We start from the raw sequence: 20,686 nt of genomic DNA on the forward strand, positions 1-20,686 counted from the left end.
CTCTTTCACATAAGCTTACGGCATGTTAGCAAATAGGAACTAAAGGAGAGTAGCACCTTAACATCCTGTCATTCAATTCTTGTGCATGTTGGACTCTATAAAACAGCAGCAGAGCAGAATTTGCTCTCTAATAACATTAAATGATGAAAATGTATCTGTGGATTCACTGAGAGAAGTGTTGGTGAATGTCCCTCGCACCCATGATGATCATTACTTAAGACTTCAACTGTAAAATAAGTTTTGAAATCCATCAGTGATGCAGCCTGTGAACAAACTAAAATAAGGTTCTTCCTATCAGAACATTTTAAACTCACTTTTCTCTCTGTGCTCCCTCTCGTGCACAAGGTGCAAAATATGGTGTGTGCATTGTCTTTTTCGATAAATGTCAGATTATGTCTGACTAAAGCTACAAGGAACATTTACGTGAATGTTTGAATGACAAAAGCCATCACTTTAACAGCTTGATAAAGCCAGCAGGGTTATGAATTCTGTGTCTGAAAAGGGCTTAATCAACACATCTCACTGGTTTAACCTGTACACAAACAGAAATGTAAGAACAACATCTGTGGTTTTAGAGGGAAGTTACATGCTGGAACTACTGTATTTTTTCACAGACAACAGCCAGGCACAGAGACTGGGCACAGCTTCCTGGAGTCTTGCCGTCACAGTGAGGTTGGCAGGTTTGGTACTGAAAGTACTGAGTGGATATTGTTTGTCCAGAAATAGTTCCAGCACAAATTCCTCTGTACAACCCAAACTTATCTCACTCTTTCAAATAAACCAATGAGCGTACTTCCCAAGATGTTGAACCATTCCTTTAAGAAGAGATTTAAAACCTATTAATGCAGATGTGTGTATGGTCTCTGGAGGTTCTTTCCAAAGTCTTCATAGCAAAGTTACACTCACACTGAGCTCTGGCTGAGGGTCTCACACAGCAGCCGAGCTCAGTAGCTGGGAGCCAGAACCTCAACACACTTAAACATGACTTGTAAAATATTACCATCTACCCTAAAACATCTAATGGGAAATGAAATAGAGGTAGTTACAGTTCTCTCCCTTCCATGATCCATCTAAGTGCCTGTCTGGTTTGTTTACTGATTGTTCATTGATATCCAGTGTGCAGTATGCAGGTTATGTAACCGGACAGTGTTGTTGAGATCAGTGGAAACATACAGTTGCATGTAATGGGTGTAGTAATGAAACCGCTATTGTGTCTCTAAATGGCATCTCTTGGAGGACTGAAGATGAAATACTTCTTATAGTATATATTATAGACATTATATTATATATATTCCCAGTGGTCCAAGTCTGAGCTGTGTAGTAACTCTCCACCTGTGTGGACTGTATGAAACAAAGGTTACCTCAGTAAAGGCAAAGTCCTCCTTGATGTGGAAGAAGCGAGTGTTGTAGGACTCCAGTCTGACCTCCAGGAAGTGTTCTGATGAGTGCTGAGAGAAAATAACAAAAGGACAGAGTTGGGCTGAATAAACAACATTTGGCATTTCACTGGAAACAATTAGTCTCTAATTCTCACCACAATTACAGAACAAAACATCTGAGATGCAGTAAACACAACTGCAAATGTCACTTTGATATAAAACAATATTTCTAGAGGTTGCTGTGGGGAAACGGAGGCTCAGCAGCAGGAAACAGTAACAGTGTGACATTCACATAATACAACTGACAATTGCAGTGGAATGTATTACTCTGAAATATCAATATATGCATAAAATGTATTTAATATTGTGTGAATGACAGCATTTATACAGTATGTAAAAATAGAAGTGTGCAGATAAATAAAACTAAATCAAAAACCCAACTGATGAAAATATACAAAAACATTCAATGTGTTCAGTTTGAACATATAAGAATAACTGAAATATCAACTCAGATGCAATATTTAGACTGTAAAATCAGTCTGTGGACTAGGGATGTGCCCAAATACAAATACGTTACTCAGCAAAGCACAAATAGTGGGTTTTTTATGAACATTTATTTCGTACAAATATTTTAAAAATGATTTGTTTTCAGGAAGAAAAAAAAGAACATGTCAAATACCAGCATGCAGGTCGGTTACATCACTATCTCAGTCTCTCTCCTCTGCTGCACTGTTACATCTATCAGCAGGTCTTAACGAAGGGAGTCACATCCACCTGCTACATGACGCACATTTCCTAATTAAACATCACTCCCTGGGATGGGGATATTCCCCAGATATCAAGCTGAGCTAATGACATGCAGAAAGTGTTCTAAAGGGACTCTCCATAACCTGTTGGCCCCCTTCTTCTTTCCACAAAGTTAGGTTGTAAAAGATAGGCAATAAATGAAAAGTGCAAAGCAATAATCGCCTTTGAAGTTCTTCCCTACAAGTTATACGCTGTGCTGTCTCTGTGTTATGAGTATATAAGTAAGTATGTCTGTGTATGGATTGGAACTGGATTTTTACACCTATTTCCACTTTTATTCAAATACAAATATAAATATTTTTGCTGCCTCAACAAATACAAATACTGGGCTCTCTGCACATCCCTACTGTAGACTGTGTTCTTCTAAAGGCCTGAACAGTGTCAGTTTCACTAAAACTGTCTGAAAAAACAAGCTCCTCATATAATAAAGTCTGCATTAGAACATTTGAAATAAATTCAGTTGACCCTTCCCCTTTCTCACCAGCTTGGCGCTTGGAATCTTTCTGGGCATGGGAACATCCACAACAGGCAGCTCAGTGTGTCTGGGATAGGCCTGGGCCATGCAGTTGCTGGGTGGACTGCCTTTAGGGATGATGGCTGTGACCTTTACCCTCTCACATCCCTTGACAGAGCAGAAGGCAAACTGCTCCCTGTCGTTGTGGGCCTTTACCTTCAGGAACAGCAAGCTGCAACACACACACTACAAGTTTAGACATGGTGAACGTCTCTGTGTGCTCAAGTTTTTAATCCACTTACCAAAGCCCACATCTATCTATTTTTCTCTCTTCTTCTCACTGTGCCTGCTACTCAAGCTGTCATATATCCCCTTTATCATCTCTGCTTTGCTTTATATGTATTTTTCAAAATATATTTTGGCCTTGTAAGAATAGCAGTTTATTTTAACTGCAAAAAGCAACACGTGACTAAATCCAGTATTAAAATTCTTTGAGGTAAATTATTTAACAATTGTTGCTGGGTGGACATAAATTAGGGTGAAAAACCACAAAAATAAGATGGTTAATACATGAGAATCATCCTTTAATTTTAATATTTAAAGCTGCATTAGTTGGTTGTTTTTGGCCACTTGGGGGCAGCAGTTGACAACACAACATTGACATAACATCACTGGATGTTGTTATGGTTGATGTGTTAGCAAACATTTTCCTATTTACATATCCAGCAGACACAGAGCGACATTTACTTGGAGTGATGTTTGTGTCCACCTGATGAATGTGAAGGTGAAGATGTTTCTAGTACCTAACTGTGCCTTTCTGCTGTTTGGTGCTGAGCAGGGAGTGTACAGTGAGTTTATCGCAGCTTTTTCACTAAAAACAGCAGCCTGCTGCTGCTGGAAACCAGGTTGATCAGAGCTGAGTTGGTGGCTGGTGACTTTTCACATAGAGCAGGTCTAGACCGTACTCTTTAATTTACAGAGACCCAACAATCCCCCCATGAGCAGCACTTGGTTATCTAAAAGATGTTAAAAGTCTCTGCACAGATGAGTGGAACTGCATAGTTGTTGATAATTCTCTGTGGGTTTGTCACTTCAAGCATCACCTTTCACATTACACACAGTTATTTGATCCACTTTTAATATACCCACATATTGATTCGTGTAGCTTTAATCAGAAAACATCAGAACAGACTGTGACTCTGTGTTAGCTATATTAACTTAAAGCATGATATGAAAATCAACATGCAGAAAAAGTATAATAGTAAAATTCTTTTTTTGTGAGATAAGCTAAGGTGGTGCTCTGTGTGTGTGTGTGTGTGTGTGTGTGTGTGTGTCTGACCCAGTGTCTTCCTCCCAGTAGTAGTAGCCTCTGGCCAGGTGGGAGTGGTTGATCTTCTCCCTCTGCATGGTCCTCATGAAGACTCCAGTCTTGCGTGTCTGTTTGGTCAGGCGGTTGTGGATGTCTGAGATGACAGTGAAGGTGGTGCCTTGTGGGTAGCAGAGGCCCACGTTGATCCAGTCATTTCTGAAACACAAACAAGCAGAGCAATTTATACTCTGATTTCTACCTGTCTAATCAGGTCAATATCACATGAATTGAGAACAGAGCTAGAAGTTACTAATAAAAGATAAATGATTCTCTGGTTCCAGCCTCTTTACTATTTTTTTTTTTGGTTTTGGACTATAGGTCAGACAAAGAAAAAAATATTTCAGCTATTTTTTTCTTTTAACATTTTCTGACATTTAATAAAGTGAACAAAAAAATTAATTTATAATAAAAAAATCCCAATTGCTGATGATATTGGCTCAAATGGTAGAATAAAATAAAAACAATAATAAATTCTGGTGTTGAAATTCATATGCATAGTATACACGTATTAATGAACTGTATGGACAAAGTGCTAAACTGAGTTTAGGGAAAATTTGAAGCAAAACATTCATAGTATGCATCTGGAATTCAGATGCATATTCTCACTTAGCGTTCATTTTTTTCATGAGTGAAACTGAACTTTAAGTTAAAATTACTATAATGTCCTGCAAGCACATCCACTAGCCTGTACATTATCCCCATATATAAATTATGCATTGGCAATAAAACAGACACTTGCACTGTGTCTCATTTATACACTGCTCTGTGTGGCTGATCATCAGTCTGTTGTGTGCAGCATGCAAGATATATGTTAGATGTTACAATCTATCTTCTTTGACACCAGTTATTAATCTGTGACTTCTTTTACCCATTACAAAGATTTAACAAATATTTATTTTAAGGCTATCTAACCAATCAACATTTATTCTGAAGGTCAGAGGTCTGTATCAGAAGTCTTTTTACTTTCCAAATATTTGAAAATTACACTTTATTAATTTGTGCGCAAACATTGCTATACCGAATGCACAGTTTATTTACTAAGCTCTCACTTTATTCATCTGCAGTGGTGCAGCTTGATGTAGTTAAAGTATTTCAGTAAAAGTAGTGGTTTGGTCCCTCTGACTGATATATTATTATATATGACATCATTAGATTATTAATAGTGAAGCATCAGTGTTAGAGCAGCATGTTACTGTTGTAGCTGCTGGAGGTGGAGCTAGTTTACACTACTTTATATACAGTTAGCTAGTTTAGTCCAGTGGTTCCCAACCTAGGGGTTGGGCCCCTCCAAAGGGTCACCAGATAAATCTGAGGGGTTGTGAGATGATTAATGGGAGAGGAAAGAAGAAAAAACAAAGTTCTGATACATAAATCTGTTTTCAGTTTTTGGACTTTTTCTCTAATCTTTGATTTTTGCTGAAATATTGGATCATTTGAACATTTATTGAAATGAAAGCATGTGAGAAGTTTAGAGGGAAAAATCACTATTTGGTGGAGCTGTTAACAACTCATAGACATGTGAAATGTGACCCCGACTACACACTGCTTTTTGTAAGACGTCAAAAGACAAAAAGGTTGGAAACCACTGGTTTCATCTTTAACAATGTGTTGTATTTTAAAAGCTTGTTATATTATCCATTGTGTCAAATCTTCATCTGAAAAGTAACTAAAGCTGTCAAATAAATGTAGTGGAGTAGAAAGTATAATATTTCCCTCTGAAATGTAGCATCACATGGAAATACTCAAGTAAAGTACAAGTACCTCAAAACTGTCCCTTAAAGCTACTACAAGGAGTTTTTAACTGGTTATGAAAGAGTCTCATGATGCCTCTGATGTCTCTATGTGACTTACATAAATAAACAAGACCATCAGTGAGATGATTGACTATTTCTATAAAGTTATTCTAAATGCCTGTCACCAGGTCAGATTCCTCACAAAATCAAACAATTTATGGCATGACATGTAGCAAAGTTCAAAATAAATAAAACAAGTAAAATCTACGATATAAACTCCCTATAACAATCTATTCTACCAGATCCTTCATCAAAACTTCAAAAATCATCAGGAGGTGGCTGCACACACACCACACTGAATAAAGCAGGAAAAGAACAACCGTTTAATCCATGATTGGTTAGTTTACCCTCATCAAGACAGACTGCAGAAGTCTAAAATAAACAGGTCATATTTCAGCTCTCCCTGCACCTTCACCTGCTATAATATTCAGTGAACTGTAGGTGGTGCCATTGGTGTATGCACCATATGTGGGACTAAACTGCTCTGGCTCTCCAATCACCATGTTAGGGTGGACTCAGGCCATGGGGAATAGTTGACATGCTTGAAATGACATTCTCTTAAAATAACTGATGGTGAAACTGTAAACAGTATGAGAAGGGAGGAGCACAAAGCCTCCACAAAGTCAGGCTGTCCCCATTTCTGTGGTGAATCCTGGTTAATAGCAGGAATCAGAGGAATTATCTGACAGCATCCATCAGCTTCATTCACTCACCACGAATCACCCCAGTGACCTCAGGAGTTGCCCTGCCATTTACACGAAACCTTCAACCAGGGATCAGCTTTCAAAACGGTATGAACCCTGTCAGTTCACTTCCTGTGTCCCATCATCCACAAAATTTCCATGTAATTCTATACATGCTTCATTCTTTTTATATTCTTTCGATTTCAGCCTCGTCATGAAGGTTGAATATAATCAGTATAATTCTACCAAAGTGCTTGTTTGATTGTGGAACAGTGTCTGCAATCCTCACTTTGTAACACATTCTGTACTGTTCCTGAAGTGAATAATGAATCTCCATGATCAAATTCATGAAGACTTTTACATTAGCTACTCTACATTCCTGCAAGGCCAAAAAAGTGTCACCTCAGCATGCTCAAAGCTGTCAAACTGTACTGGACATTTCTGCAATGGACCTGTCAGAAATCACCTATCATAGAAATTATGATAATGAATGAACAAAACATGAACTTGCACATTTTAAACATTTTTGGGCCCACTACTTTCTTTTCCATCATGTTCTACAGTTTACAAATCCAACATGCCGCAAAGCAAAAATTCCACCTGGATACTAAACATTATCACCCCTCCTTGCTTTCAGACATAAAGTCTTCCTCCTCAACCTCTCCTTTTCCTCCCCTGGGTGGGTGCTTCAGTGCTGCTCCAATAACAGTGCGATGGAGGAATTGGAGGTAAAATACAGGCTAAAATTCACTTCACGGATGGCTGACCGCAGCAGATGAAGCCCTCGGGCTGCTCGGTGCAGTCAGAGAAGCGGGCTTGTAAACAGGTCAAATGTTGGTGAGGGATTGGCTGGATGCATTATGTGGGATCAAGAAGGTGAATTATGCTATCTGCGATGGTTGTAAAGTCTGTTAAGACTCATTAATAATGAAAATTCTCCTTCAAATAGGCAACCTTTTCAACTAATTTTGACATTGCTAATGTTGAAATCTAACAGCTAAATTACAGCTCACATCGACCTGACTCCACTACCACATTCACTTGTATTTACCACTGTCAAAGAGAAAAAAACACAGTATAATAAAACTCCACAGGGCACCAATAACCTATGGTACATTTGCTAGATGGTTGAAAAGGTGATTATTGGAGAAACTGAAGTGCCAACATGATACTGAATAATAATTTCATCTTGTTCTGCTCATAACTGTCCATTGAGTATTTGAAGTCTGTATGTAATATGTAATGTTTGATATTTGTTGTCTTGGCTGTCTGTATGTGTTATGCAATTTAGCATTTTTTGAAATTGTTTGTGTTGTTTAGTGTCATCTGTTGTTGTGAAGTCCTGTCATATATACTTGTATACTTATGTTCACTGTGTTTGTGCTATAATCTGCCCAGCAGATGGAAATTAAGAATTTGGCTAAATCTGGCACATTTACATCACACTGATGTTAATTAACGTGTGTATCCAAGACTCTCACCTGGTCAAACAAACTAAATGAGACTTTGCCTGCTATAAATATGCAGGTAAAGTTGTGTGCAGGTGGTGTGGTGGTGGAGTATGTGCTGTATGTGCTGTCACAGCTGCAGCTTGCGTGTTCACTGACTTGTTGAAGTTGATGAGCCAGATGGTGACCTCAGTAGGCGCCACCTGGTCCCAGTGGATGGTGTAGCCTTTGGCAAGTGTGATCACTGGCTGGAACTGCTGGTAGTGCTTCCTCTTCCCCAGAGCACCCTCTAGTGTCAGGGGCCGATCAGGGTACTCATCCCTCACCATGTGCATGTTCTGGTTGGCAGGGTTACGTGTCTGGACATAAATCTGGAGAAAACACAGCCACAGAGTGAAGCCTGATTCTCTAATATTTAGAAAAAAAGTTTGTGAAATATCATTATCAGAATATATTTCTTCTAATATCGTTTGATTTAAATGGTCCCTGGTCTCCCCTGGTGTGTGCTAGGCACCTCATATTTAACATGGTGCAAATGTTTTTGTTATATTATCCATTTAGCTATTTGACTTAAGACTAAAAGAATAATACAAAAAATAAAAATTAAATTTGGCCATGAAAACTGTTAAATATATATAAGCAGAACAACAGCAGACCCCACACAAGAGGCATTGTGTGTACAGGTATGATTAAGAACCAGACAAGTGTTTGAACTGGATTAGTGGATGAGTGTGACTGACATCATGAATATGTTTATTCACACTGCATAACATCTACTTAAAATATGGTTCAAGTCAACAGAATTAACCATTCACAATAGCACAGGCTAATGGACCAGATGGATGACTAATATATGTCTAGATATTCATGATTGATTTCTAATTTCACACATGTATTATAAAGAGAACTGTGATTGTGATATGCAAATGCATGTAATCAACCAATGCCAAACAGGGTGTTACAGAGAGTAGATTTGTGTTTGTGAAAGCTGATTTGTGAGGATGGATGTGTGAGTGTGTGTGAAGCTTGCTGACCTACCTGGGCATAGTGGCCGCTGCAGATAGCAGCCTTCCAGTCGGGTACGTCGATGCAGTCGGGGTGGCGGAGCAGCCAGTTGTCCTCTTTCACCAGGTAGGCTCCGGGATACTCACTGACTGAGCCGTCGATATCATGGAAGATGGTCGTCTTGTCCCCATCCATCTGCATCTTATTAAACCAGGGACCAGGCTCCCCAAAAAACACCCGAGATGTGATCTGCAGGAGGTGGGAGGGGGGTACATGGATAGGCATAGATTAGCACCTGCTCATAGACTGTATTTCATGTTCACATTCAAAATTATGAAAATTCTAAATATTCAGTGCTTCTAGTCCAGTTATAACTCTCAATGAAGTGAGGCAGCAAAGCCTCTGAAAAAACATTTGGAACATTTCTCTTTGTTTTCAGTTTTGACTGAATTTCTAGATTCCTCTGAAGGAGTCAATTGACTTTATCTGATACTGAAGTTTAGGGTAAACAGGGTGCTCTGGTAGTGAGGAAGGCTTAGAAGCTGCTTTAATTAAATATATCATCCATTTACCTTCAAATTTAAAGTCCCCTCCACTCAAAAATGTGTTTTGTTTCTTGTTCCTTTAGTTGGATGTTTTACTTTCACTGTACAGAATCATGTATGTGCAGAGTTTGTTTTCACATTCATCTGCTGAAGGAGTAAAGTTTCTCTGTGCGTAACTGCGAGTATGATTTCTGACATCACAACTAGTTTTAAGCCAATCGCGGTCCATGCAACTTATACAAGATGTGACATCATGTGTTCAGCAGGTCATCTTTTGAAATAAAAAAGTATTTATTTTAAAATTATTATTGAAAGCAGAGTATTTATTATACATCTTAAAACATGTTTGGAGTGGAGCTTGTCAAATATAAGAAATAAAGTTTATAGATTTATTAACAAAGTTCGGGGACAAAGACCACCCCTTGTACACATCCCATTTCCGCACAATAGAGTATTTACGCACACCTTATCCGTTCCTCTCCCCTTTTGTCTCAGTTTGCAAGTGACCTGTGACAGACTTGCATCGCAAACGCTTACCTCCCGCCCATGCTCCATGACCCACGTTCCTCAGCAAAATATTGTTCATGACTCTCGATCCAGCAGTACCAACGAGATACCTCCTTCACCACCACATCCACACAGAAGCCATTTCCATCGCTGCTCCTCAAAGGAAAGCTACTCCCTCAGACGCCGCACTACTGATCAGCTGGGATCCAGATACTCCATACACACCCATGCAATAGCCAACTTTGACGCAGCTTGTTTTCCTGCAATTAACATCTTCAACTGGATGCTCACTTACCTCCAGAGTGCTCTCAGAGAGATGAACGTCTTGGTCTAGCGAAATGATAATAAAGCCAAACTTTTCCAACTCTACGGAGACTCTACTTTCATCATCTCTCTGGCCAGCAGCTCAAATCCTCCCGCTCTTCCAGGTTCACCATCTAATGCCACTCAGATGCACACTGCACACCGATCACATCACCACGCGACCTGCTTCAATGGAGCCCTGGCTGAGGGCCAGGTTGCACTCCACATATATTTTCTGACCTAACCCTTCATCCCAATTCTCCTGCTTATTTCTTAAGTGCTTGTTTAATTTTTATTGCTCATACTGACTCACCTTTCTGTTTCTCCCACCACCAGTTCATTCCATCAGCAAGCCATGGAACTTTCTCCTTCCAACCCACTCCATTTCCATTAACTCTGAAGAACCATCCATTCCATCTCATACATAGTTGTCCCACGGTTTGCACTCTGTCCTCACACTCAGCCCCTTCCCCCCTTTTTTTTCTACTTTTCCTCAACGCTCCTTCATACCACAGACTTTGTACACCTTTGACGGCCTCAAGCCTTTATCACAGGCTTCTAAAGTCTCTGACGGCTCAAGCCTTAACTGCAGGCTAAACGCTTCTCTTCTTGCTTCTGACAGCCATTGTACTCCATCAAGGTGCATCATACCTATTGCTACTTACGCAACTGTATCCCTCTTGCGGTGGTGCCCATGTCAGGCTAAGTCGCCCACACAATCCCACCAAGCATGGTTGATGATGTCACCATATCCCAGAGCACCAATTACTGTAAGCACCTTCAAATTAGCCCAGAAGAACCATCCATACTGCCAGATCATCCATTTTCTTGTACATGGTTGTCCCACAGTTCCCACCCAGTCCTTGCACATGAGGTCCTTGAAATCCTTAGGGTACTGTATCCAGCCTTGCCTCACATTACAGCATGTTATCCAAAGGTCAGTAAGGCCGAACCATGTCATAAGCCGAAACGTGTGCCCCTCACTTCAGACTTCTTGGCCTGCTACATCAGAATTCTCTGCAAAGGCTACTTGTGTCCTTACACTGACAAGTCTTAGAATCTATGTTCCTATGGGTGTTCTCCGGCTTTCTGCGCTGCTCAGAGTTCACCGCTTCTCCCCTCAACTATGATCCATCTCAACACGTAACACATCCGATATTTTCCATTCATTCTTCTGAGACAAAGATGCCACTACCACACACCCTCATAGTTAACCTTGAGCAAAGCAAATTAACCAGCCTGGCCTCTCTCACTCCACATTTCTCTTTGTTTAAATTCATATCTGAGCCTTTGGAACCCATTCAAACCTACATAAACCAGAGACTAGCCCACTATGCCTCTCCATAAGACCCGCTCTTCACCACCGAATCAGGCAGAGTTGCTACGTGTTCCTGGTTGCACAAGTCAGCGATTTCTCCAGAGCCATACTCATACCGCGTCAGAGCTGCTCCAACTGCTTCCAGACAAGGAATCCCGGATCATCCATAAAAATTCCCTGCTTACCTAACCTGCCACGACATGGACAACATTAGAAACTTCCATGAACCCCTTTCTGCATGAAGTTTCTTTTGGGGGCTCTATCCAGCCAATGGACTGATGAGACAGTTTCCCCACTCAGTCTTGACTCCCCCCCCCCCGTTCCCTCCTATGTCTCACCATCCGCCGTTGTCGTGTCATTGACAAACTGCCATACATCCATCGACAGCCCTTCCCCCATCCCTTCACCCCTTCATCCCCTCATCCCTCGACCCTCACCCCTTCCTCCCTCCATCCCTAATCCCTTCCTTGGACTCTCCAACCCAGTCATCATTCAACATCTCAGCTCTCTTTCATTATCTCAATTAAACTATTTCAAATCCATATTGTTGTTGGCGTGGTCTTGGTTAGTGAAATGACACATTTTAGTATGTGTGAGAACAAATTTTTATACGGCAGTGTAAGTGTGATGAGTTTCTCTAAGCCTGGGGTTTATCTATTTCTTCATGTTCTTCTGTTTATTACTTTTCACAGAAATGTTGCCTCCCTCTGAATGAAAATTTAATTCAAACTTAAATCAATGGTCTGGTTTCATTTAGTCTCAAAACAACATCTAAGTTCCTCAGTGTCACTGACTGAATCAGTCCAGATGTTTTGTATATTTCACAGAGAAACTGACTCACAGGTACGTGGTCGAAAGTGATGTCAGTGACATTATTGTTGGGGCAGCTCTGCCATGAGTTGTTGAGCCTGAAGCCGAAAGCACTGGTGTGCCGTCCATCCAATGCCGTGTATTTCCGAAACGTACAGTTCTGCACATTGATGGGCCCGTCGTAGATCTGCATGCCTCGGATGGGGAAATCACTGCAGGGAAACAAATCCACACCCACACACCAATCCATCAGTAATTTACTCTCTACATTTGGTACTAAAGCAGGAAGGAGGGTGATGTTGATAGTGCAGTGTCAATTTGTGGAGGTTGGGGAGGAGTTCAAATTCCATCTCATACTGTCATTACTTCATCATGAGCACAAGCTTTGCCTAACTTGAACCATATGGCTGTGGTTGGCTAACATTTACCAGGTTAGGTTAGTCCTGAGTCAGGCAGTCAGCATGGCTGTGTCTTATATAAGGGAAAGTGTAAATAGCTGTTAGAGAATTTCTCTCAGTCATGCTTCATTGACTCATTTTGATGTAGTTCCATCACTGAGTGAAGTACAAACTTTGTTTGAAGTATTAAAGACTATTCTCCCCAATGTCACTGGTCTCTGCACTAAATTTTAGTCTAAAAAGTACATTTTCATCCAAACTGCTCTGTTACCACAATCCAACTTGGCAGGATTTCACTGCTTATTCATTTACATATATTGTCTTCCGTTCACTCACTATAATTTCCATTCATAATATTGTGAACAATATGTTACAAAGAAGAAAGTAACAGACTGGAGTAAAATATAGAAAGCCTAAAAAAGAAGAATCAAATTCAGCACGAATAAATGAGTGAAGAGTGAACTTTTGTCGACTTGGACAGTTTGACAAAAGTTAAAGAATGAGCATTGCAAGTGCAGAGAGCAGTCTTTCATCACTCAAATACTGCCTTTACTTAATGAATAATAAAAATATTAAGTGCAGACAATGAGAAATTCTCTAATAGCTATTCCACTGCAGTGACAGGGAGGCACTAACTGGACTATGGCTACTTAGTTTAACCAAATGATCAATCCTCCTTTGACTTTAACTGAAGCTGCACATATCAATATATATATTTTTTATGAACAATGGATCAAATAACTCTGTGTAATGTCAAAGATGTCACTCATATTTTATTGTCTTAGTTTTCAGGCCCACAAACTTTGATCTCATCAACCTGGTTTCCAGCAGCAGCAGCTGTGTTCAGTGATGAACCCACTGTACTCTACCTACTCAGCACCAAACAGCAGACACACACAGTTAGAGACTAGCTGGTGAACATAATGGAGAATTCAGATGCTTAACAGCTTGGGTCTTATATTTGTAGTTTTGGTCATCATTTCTTAGGTCTAATAAAATTGTACTCACCAAAATAATAAATCTGGAAGAACAAAAAACAAAAAACAATGAGCTGAAAGAGGCTCAAAAACTCCTGCCTTTTTCAGTTGGAAAAAGGCAGGAGTTTTACACATATGTTAATATGACCAGTCAGGTCAGATACACACTGGTAAGTGATAGTACAGTGAAAAACAGGAGTAAGACTAACTACCATAACTCACAGTCTAGTGTGTTTGGACTGGGGAAAAGAAGTGTGTGCACAGTTGACTCCCTGCCATGGATGCTGATGAAAATCTTTTCTACCCAGTGGCCTTCATCAAATGTTCAGCACTGCACAGCATGAGAGAACTTGTGCAATGGTGTGCCTAAGTTCATCTCATTGCATTAAAGAATGCCAGGCTGATGATGAAGCATCCAGACAGAAGTGCTTTATGTGGATTTCTCTTTTTCCCACACAATCAAGGAATCTCGAATAATACTGCTGTTGAGACATTCCTTCTATACTCTGCCAAGTGGGCCAGGGAGAGGACTGATTACTATGTCTGGCTCTCACACATATCAGTCTCCATTAAACTGGTACTCCACCCAAAGTCTACCTTTGGGGTATTAAACACTCACCCTTGAAAAGTGGCTGTCAAAAGTTGTCAGTTTGCTGCTTTACAAAGAACAGCATCTCTGGTCATTTAGAATAATTTTTTAAAGGCTTACAGTGGTAATATATGTAATATATAGAACTGTCTCAAACCACTCCTGCAGAATAATCTACTTCTTTTCTGTCCATCTGTATGATCTGTATGTTCCAAACATTCATAGTTTATAATAGTATACTTGAGCTATGAGTGTAGACTATCCGCAGCAGTGTATTTAGCTGTATTTTGACAAAACCTGTCACCATCAGAATTCTTTGTAATTGGCATTAACTCAAGCTGACCACAGCTGCTTCCCTTAGCAAAGGAGCAAACTACCAACTTTTCACAGCCAGCTGTCAAGCCTTCCTGGGCAGCTTTATTTACTCAGGGGAAACCAATTGAGAGCAACTTTCTCATTTACAGTGGTGCCCTGCAGATACACAACCAAACAAGTCATATAACAAAAAGAGTAAAAAGTGTAAAACCAACAATCTTACACTAAACATAAATACAACACAAATACAACACAAATAACTTATAAAACATCAAAGAACAAAAAGAAAATAACAGTGATATAAGTACATTACACAGGGATAAAACAGACACATTAGCATTCATTATATAAAACATTGTCCAACAGAATCTTAAAATGTTCTAGGGATCAAAATTTCTGTCTAATTTAAGGGAGTCTTGAAGCTCATTCCACCTATAAGGAGCATAATAGGTGAATGCAGTTCTGTATTCATATATGGGATATCCAAGGTAATGCAGTCTTGTGAATGAGTGTGGTATCCCATATTTCTAAGTCTTAAAAGTGGTGATAAATAACATGATAGTTTATCTAGGATGGCTTTATAAATAATAGCAAGACAGACAGTTCCATTCGAGTTGTAAGTAATGTCCATCCTACCTTCTCATAAAGGATACAATAATGGGTTCTATATACTGTCACCTGTAATAATTCTAAGAGAACTGAGACACACAGAATCAAGCAGTTTGAGGGTATGGGCAGCAGCATGCATGTAAATTACATCTGCATAGTCAAGCACTGATAAAAACGCTGCCTGTACAATCTGCAACCTTCTGCTAAGAGAGGCGCTGCTTATTTCTATTTGCAAGTCAAAAGATGTCTAGACGTCAAGGTACAAAAACATAGCTACATTTGGCAGAAAAGTGAGTTATTTGTTATATAGACTACATATGTTTATGTTGTAACACCATTTCACTGACTATATTTCAAGAAGTGTGTTCACACATACACTAGTATGCTGGGTTTGAATCTGATTCTGGTTTTGATCATATTTGGGATGTGATGTTTACAAAGAACATATGCATGCACTCACTGTGTGTGTCGCATTTTGGTTCATGTATGTGCAGCAGTGCAAAAGGGCTGAGTGAAGGTGAATATTAATCAGCAGCCAGTCACAGTGAAGCATGACAATAGTAGTTCAACAAATGGAAAGACACCTCTTCAGGAAATCATATTGTTATCTGGAGGTGTAGAGTGGCATGATGTGAACACACAGCACCACACATCTGCAGCCAGAGAAAGATGGTGTGGGTTTTTCAAACAGTTAATTATATTACAAAGATGACAGAAATCAGGCAGGTCTTAAACGTGTTAGATTAATGTCTGAATCTAACAATAATGTTGTTCAGGTGTCACTGAATTTATCCAGGATTTCACAGAAACATCAGTGCTGATGTTCTGTTTGTTGCCCACAGCTGGCTGTGTGTCACAGCTGGCTGCAGCATCACACAGCAGCTGAAACCATAAGTGTGTCTCCAAACTGAGAAAGAGGCTGTGCACATTTACACACCTGGCCCAGTAATGGTAAGATCATTAACACTGGATCTGACGATAATTAATGTTCTACGTTCTGCTACACATCTACACAGGTCAGCTGTTACACACACTTTTCAGCTTTATATCGTGGAATTCTTTGTAATAAAGCAGCCCCTCACTGTATGGATCAGAACTAGCTGAAAGATACTAGATCCCCCCCAATGTCTGACTGAAGATTTCACCCCTGAAATCATTCAATATCAATTCAATATCATTCAATGCCTTACAAGCTTGAAGACTAAAAGAGAGAGAGATAGAGACAGAGAGAGTGAGTGAGTGAGGAGTGAGTGTGTGTACAGTTAACACCAACTTTCTCAAGACGCTAATAACTCCACCCTAATTGCATGTGACAATTTGTGCTGGTCTTTGTGAGTTAGACTGTTTTTGCAACAAGGCTTCTTTGCATAGAAAAGGGACAAATTTTGCGCCAAATGTATGAATATTAACTAATTTACATACATGCAAATAGAACAGATGCACCATGACGCTATTTGCTTGGCAGAGCAGTGTGTGGCACATCTCACCCTTTGCACCCTTTTGCATCTTTTTGTCTCATTTACTCAGGATTAGCAGCTGCAACAGCCACACAAACCTTTCGTGGATTTGGCTCTCAGAGTATAGTTAGAACCTGCTACACATTAAAATATAGTCACTAGACATCTTGCATTTTTCACTTTTCAAAGCTGCATCAACAGATTTTTGTGAGACAGCAAGCAAAGACAGAAGAAAATACATCAAATTATCACCTTCTAAAGTTGTTGTGGCAACATTAGCAGTCATTGGGTGTAGTTTTTAGCCCCCTGATGCAGCTGGAAGCATGGTTGATGAGAGAGAAACCAAGACAAAGAGCTAAAAGATGCTATAACTGTCACTTACATGCCACGCGGGAGGGTCCTGCCAGTGAGGTCAGAACCCCCTCGGCCCCAGATATGGTTGTCGGGGAGGGACATCCCACGATTATCACTTTCACCTACAAACAGCGAGTTCTTCACCTGCTGACGAGAGCCATCGTCATCTGGAAACGTTCCTCCACTGCACACACAGACAGAAGAAGCAGCAGGAGTAGCAGCATTAGTAATACTAGATGTAGTAGTAGTACTACAGTATACTGTAAACAATTTTACAGTACTGTATTATACTACAGCAAACTAGCTTTTAGTTTGCATTGGCTTCCGGTAAAATCCGGAATAGAATTTAAAATCCTTCTCCTCACCTACAAAACTCTTAATGGTCAGGTATCATCATATCTTGAAGAGCTCATAGTACCCTATTGTCCCACTAGAACACTGCGCTCCCAGAGTGCAGGTTCACTTGTGGTTCCTACAGTCTTCAAAAGTAGAATGGGAGGCAGAGCCTTCAACTATCAGGCTCCTCTCTTGTGGAACCATCTTCCAGATTCGGTCCGGGGGGCAGACACCCTCTCTACGTTTAAGAGTAGGCTTAAAACTTTCCTTTTTGATAAAGCCTTGGACCAGCCCTTAGTTATGCTGCTATAGGCCTTCCCATGATGCACTGAGCTCCTCTCTCCTCCTCCCCCTCTACATCTGTACGCATTCATGTACCATTAATGCAAGTTTCTAACTTGGCTTCTTCTGTGGAGTTTTTGTGCTTTCTCGTCTCACAGGTTCCTATGGATCATGGTCATGGACCGTCTGGTTATGGATCTTGAGCCTCCGTAGGTCATGGTTGTGGACCCCGTGCTGCCATGGTCCTGCTGAACACCCATGCCTGCTATATTATTATTAGTCATATTTCTATTATTATTATTGTTGTTGTTGTTGTTATGCTTCTCTGTGTCTCTCTCTCTCTCCCCCTCCCTCTTTCTCTCTCAACCCAACCGGTCAAAGCAGATGGCCGCCCACCTAGAGCCCAGTTCTGCGTGAGGTATCTTCCTGTTAAAGGGAAGTTTTTCCTGCCGCTGTCACCAAGTGTTTGCTCATGGGGGAATGTTGTGTCTCTGTGAACATGACCTGCTCTATGTGAAAAGTGCCCTGAAATAACTTCTGCTGTGATTTGGTGCTATATAAATAAAATTGAATTGAAAATTGAATTACATCTAAAAGGTGTCCCATCTGCCTCAGTTCATTTTTGACAAACTGCAGTTTGGTCAGTTCACAAAAACTATGTATGAAGTCCAGTATCTGCAGACCTGAGATCAGTTTGTCAGTAATGTAGACAGGTGAGACACTTGACATGACCTAATGAATGACCATTACTTACAGAAAAAATATCATTGACACTGCAGTAGAATGTATGGAGTTATTCTTGTAGGGGCAAAATGCTCTCTGATATGATGTACATTCATATTAAAAGTAAAAAGTCGACTAAAAGAAATCATACTGCATGGTGGTATTTCTAAATTCTTTCCTCAGCAGTTAGTGCTATGGTCACTGAACTGGAAAATCAGAAACCTGCAAGCTGGAACCAATTTGAATAATGAGTGTACAGCATTATTCTAAATCAGCTGTGTGGGGCGGAGCTTATAAGGTACAGTAAGCCCATCTACCATCCAGTTTAGCGGCATAGTAGCTAATCATGTTTAAAACCTGTCTATAAACCTGAGCTCGTTCCTACACAGCAATCATTTTCATCTGATTATGCAGCTGTGTAATCCCCTTGAAGTTTGTTTGAACCAACAGGTCAAGAATCCAAAGAAGACTAAGTACCACAGTACCATCATTCAGCTCCTGTGTCCCTCCTGTATCATTTATTTACCTACTTTATGTACTTACTAACATTCAGCATCCCCTGCTGACATTTACCTGGCATTCATAATCAGCAATGCCAAAATACACACAGAACCTTGAAGAAGCATTCAGCTAGTCTTTCCTTCATTCATTTGCATCTCACCGTTATTATTCAACTAGATGGAACAGGTGAAACCAACACTCAACCTTCTCAGCCTTTCCCCAGCAATTAAAAAACAAATAATCCTGGTATTTAAACAGAAACTCCACCAGTTTTACACATCAAGATCAGTTTACATGTTGTGGTCAGTACTACTCAGCCTGTGAAAACAGACTTTGAAAGATGTGGGCGTTACCCGGCAGGGAGGCTCTTATGAAGAGGTGCTATGTAGCTGTGGATGTTTGGAGTGATGGTCAGCACCTTGGGGGAGGAAAAGTGGACATGACGCCTTTGATGTCTTAAAGCTGAAAAGGTTTATTGGGGCACCAGAGTGTTCTGCTCCAATGCTGTCTCTTTCTGTTACGGCCCCTGAAGGTCTGAATCCTAGTCTTTATCAGCTTATATGAAAAATTAGTCTAATTGGTTCACTAGTTTCTAAACAAGGAACTACATTTTACTCGTGACAGTTTATGTCACGTTGCATGGAACTGCAGCAGTTTTGGTTTGAATGTCTGACTGTGTCAATAGAACTACACATCCACCTATCTGTGTTGTCTAGGAATGCCTCCTCCGACCTTGGTGACCATGGCAATGCTGATTTACCCTCTATCAGAGAGGTTTCTGCTTTCCCCGAAACATCACAGACAGCTGGAGTCTCAAGGAGAAGAGAAAATGTCCCCTTCCTGCTTAAGAATTACAGTGTGACCTCAAGGCCCAGACTTGACCCAGTGTAACCCAATTTGTAACCCCTAAAGATGGAAAATTCCATAACACTATGTAGTTGCATTATGGGAAGTGCTTGACCCATACTAGAGACTAAAAGTCAGGATGTCTCGGCCTCTGTTGCATGTTCATGTCTTTTGAGTCCTGGGACTTTATGGTATATTACTAAATGTGTATCACCTTTTAAGCATGTGTGTGCATGCCTCTCAGGTCTGCTTTACCTATGCACACCTTACACCTCCAGGATTTCTGTGTGGTTGTACCATCAAGAGTATACATCTTGCTTTGTAAAGTCAGTTGAAAACTTCACACCAATTCCCACCTCTGTGACCATTGCACCCCTAAATTACTTTTCACACTGCATCAAAGCACTCCGTTTCCCAGTGCATCCTAAGCAGATTCCATATAAGGTGTTTTCCAATTACTCACACAGACAGAGGAAGAAAGGGGGGGTGGGGGAGTGGGGAGGTCGTTCCTGCATCACCACCAGTAAATGCAAACAGCAGCCCTTTACTTTTATCCACAGAACACAGAAATATGAACAGTGATTTAATAGCAGGGGGGTCTTACCTCGCTAGAGTGAGGCCAATACCATTATCTGCAAATCTAAACAAGAAAGAGAGAATATTATTGCTATGAGCACAGTCTGAGGTCTCCAGAGAATACACATACACACACACACACACACACACACAGAAGAAGGAAGTAAAAGTTATTATTACATAGGGATGAATTTCTCACTGTCATCTCTGTCATCAAACATGCAGAAAAACAACCTGCACTACTGTACATGAAACTCAAAATGATGATTTTCAACCACAGTCACACTTAAATTTAGCAAACT

The 20,686-nt window shown here is 40.3% G+C and overlaps 1 protein-coding gene across 5 annotated transcripts in view; it reads right to left on the minus strand.

The window, feature by feature from the left end:
• cemip (cell migration inducing hyaluronidase 1) overlaps positions 1–20,686 on the minus strand; it is a 224,739-nt gene that overhangs the window by 8,119 nt on the left and 195,934 nt on the right. For all 5 annotated transcript variants that reach the window (XM_067597803.1, XM_067597786.1, XM_067597795.1 and 2 more), the window contains 8 exons: positions 20,413–20,448; positions 17,149–17,304; positions 12,453–12,633; positions 8,972–9,187; positions 8,093–8,304; positions 3,980–4,165; positions 2,668–2,872; positions 1,362–1,448 (listed from right to left, as the gene is read on the minus strand). In XM_067597803.1, the coding sequence (XP_067453904.1) occupies positions 1,362–1,448; positions 2,668–2,872; positions 3,980–4,165; positions 8,093–8,304; positions 8,972–9,187; positions 12,453–12,633; positions 17,149–17,304; positions 20,413–20,448 (1,279 nt within the window). The remainder of the gene's footprint in view (positions 1–1,361; positions 1,449–2,667; positions 2,873–3,979; positions 4,166–8,092; positions 8,305–8,971; positions 9,188–12,452; positions 12,634–17,148; positions 17,305–20,412; positions 20,449–20,686) is intronic.

Source organism: Thunnus thynnus, chromosome 1, assembly GCF_963924715.1.
Source record: "Thunnus thynnus chromosome 1, fThuThy2.1, whole genome shotgun sequence".
NCBI classification, from domain to species: domain Eukaryota; kingdom Metazoa; phylum Chordata; class Actinopteri; order Scombriformes; family Scombridae; genus Thunnus; species Thunnus thynnus.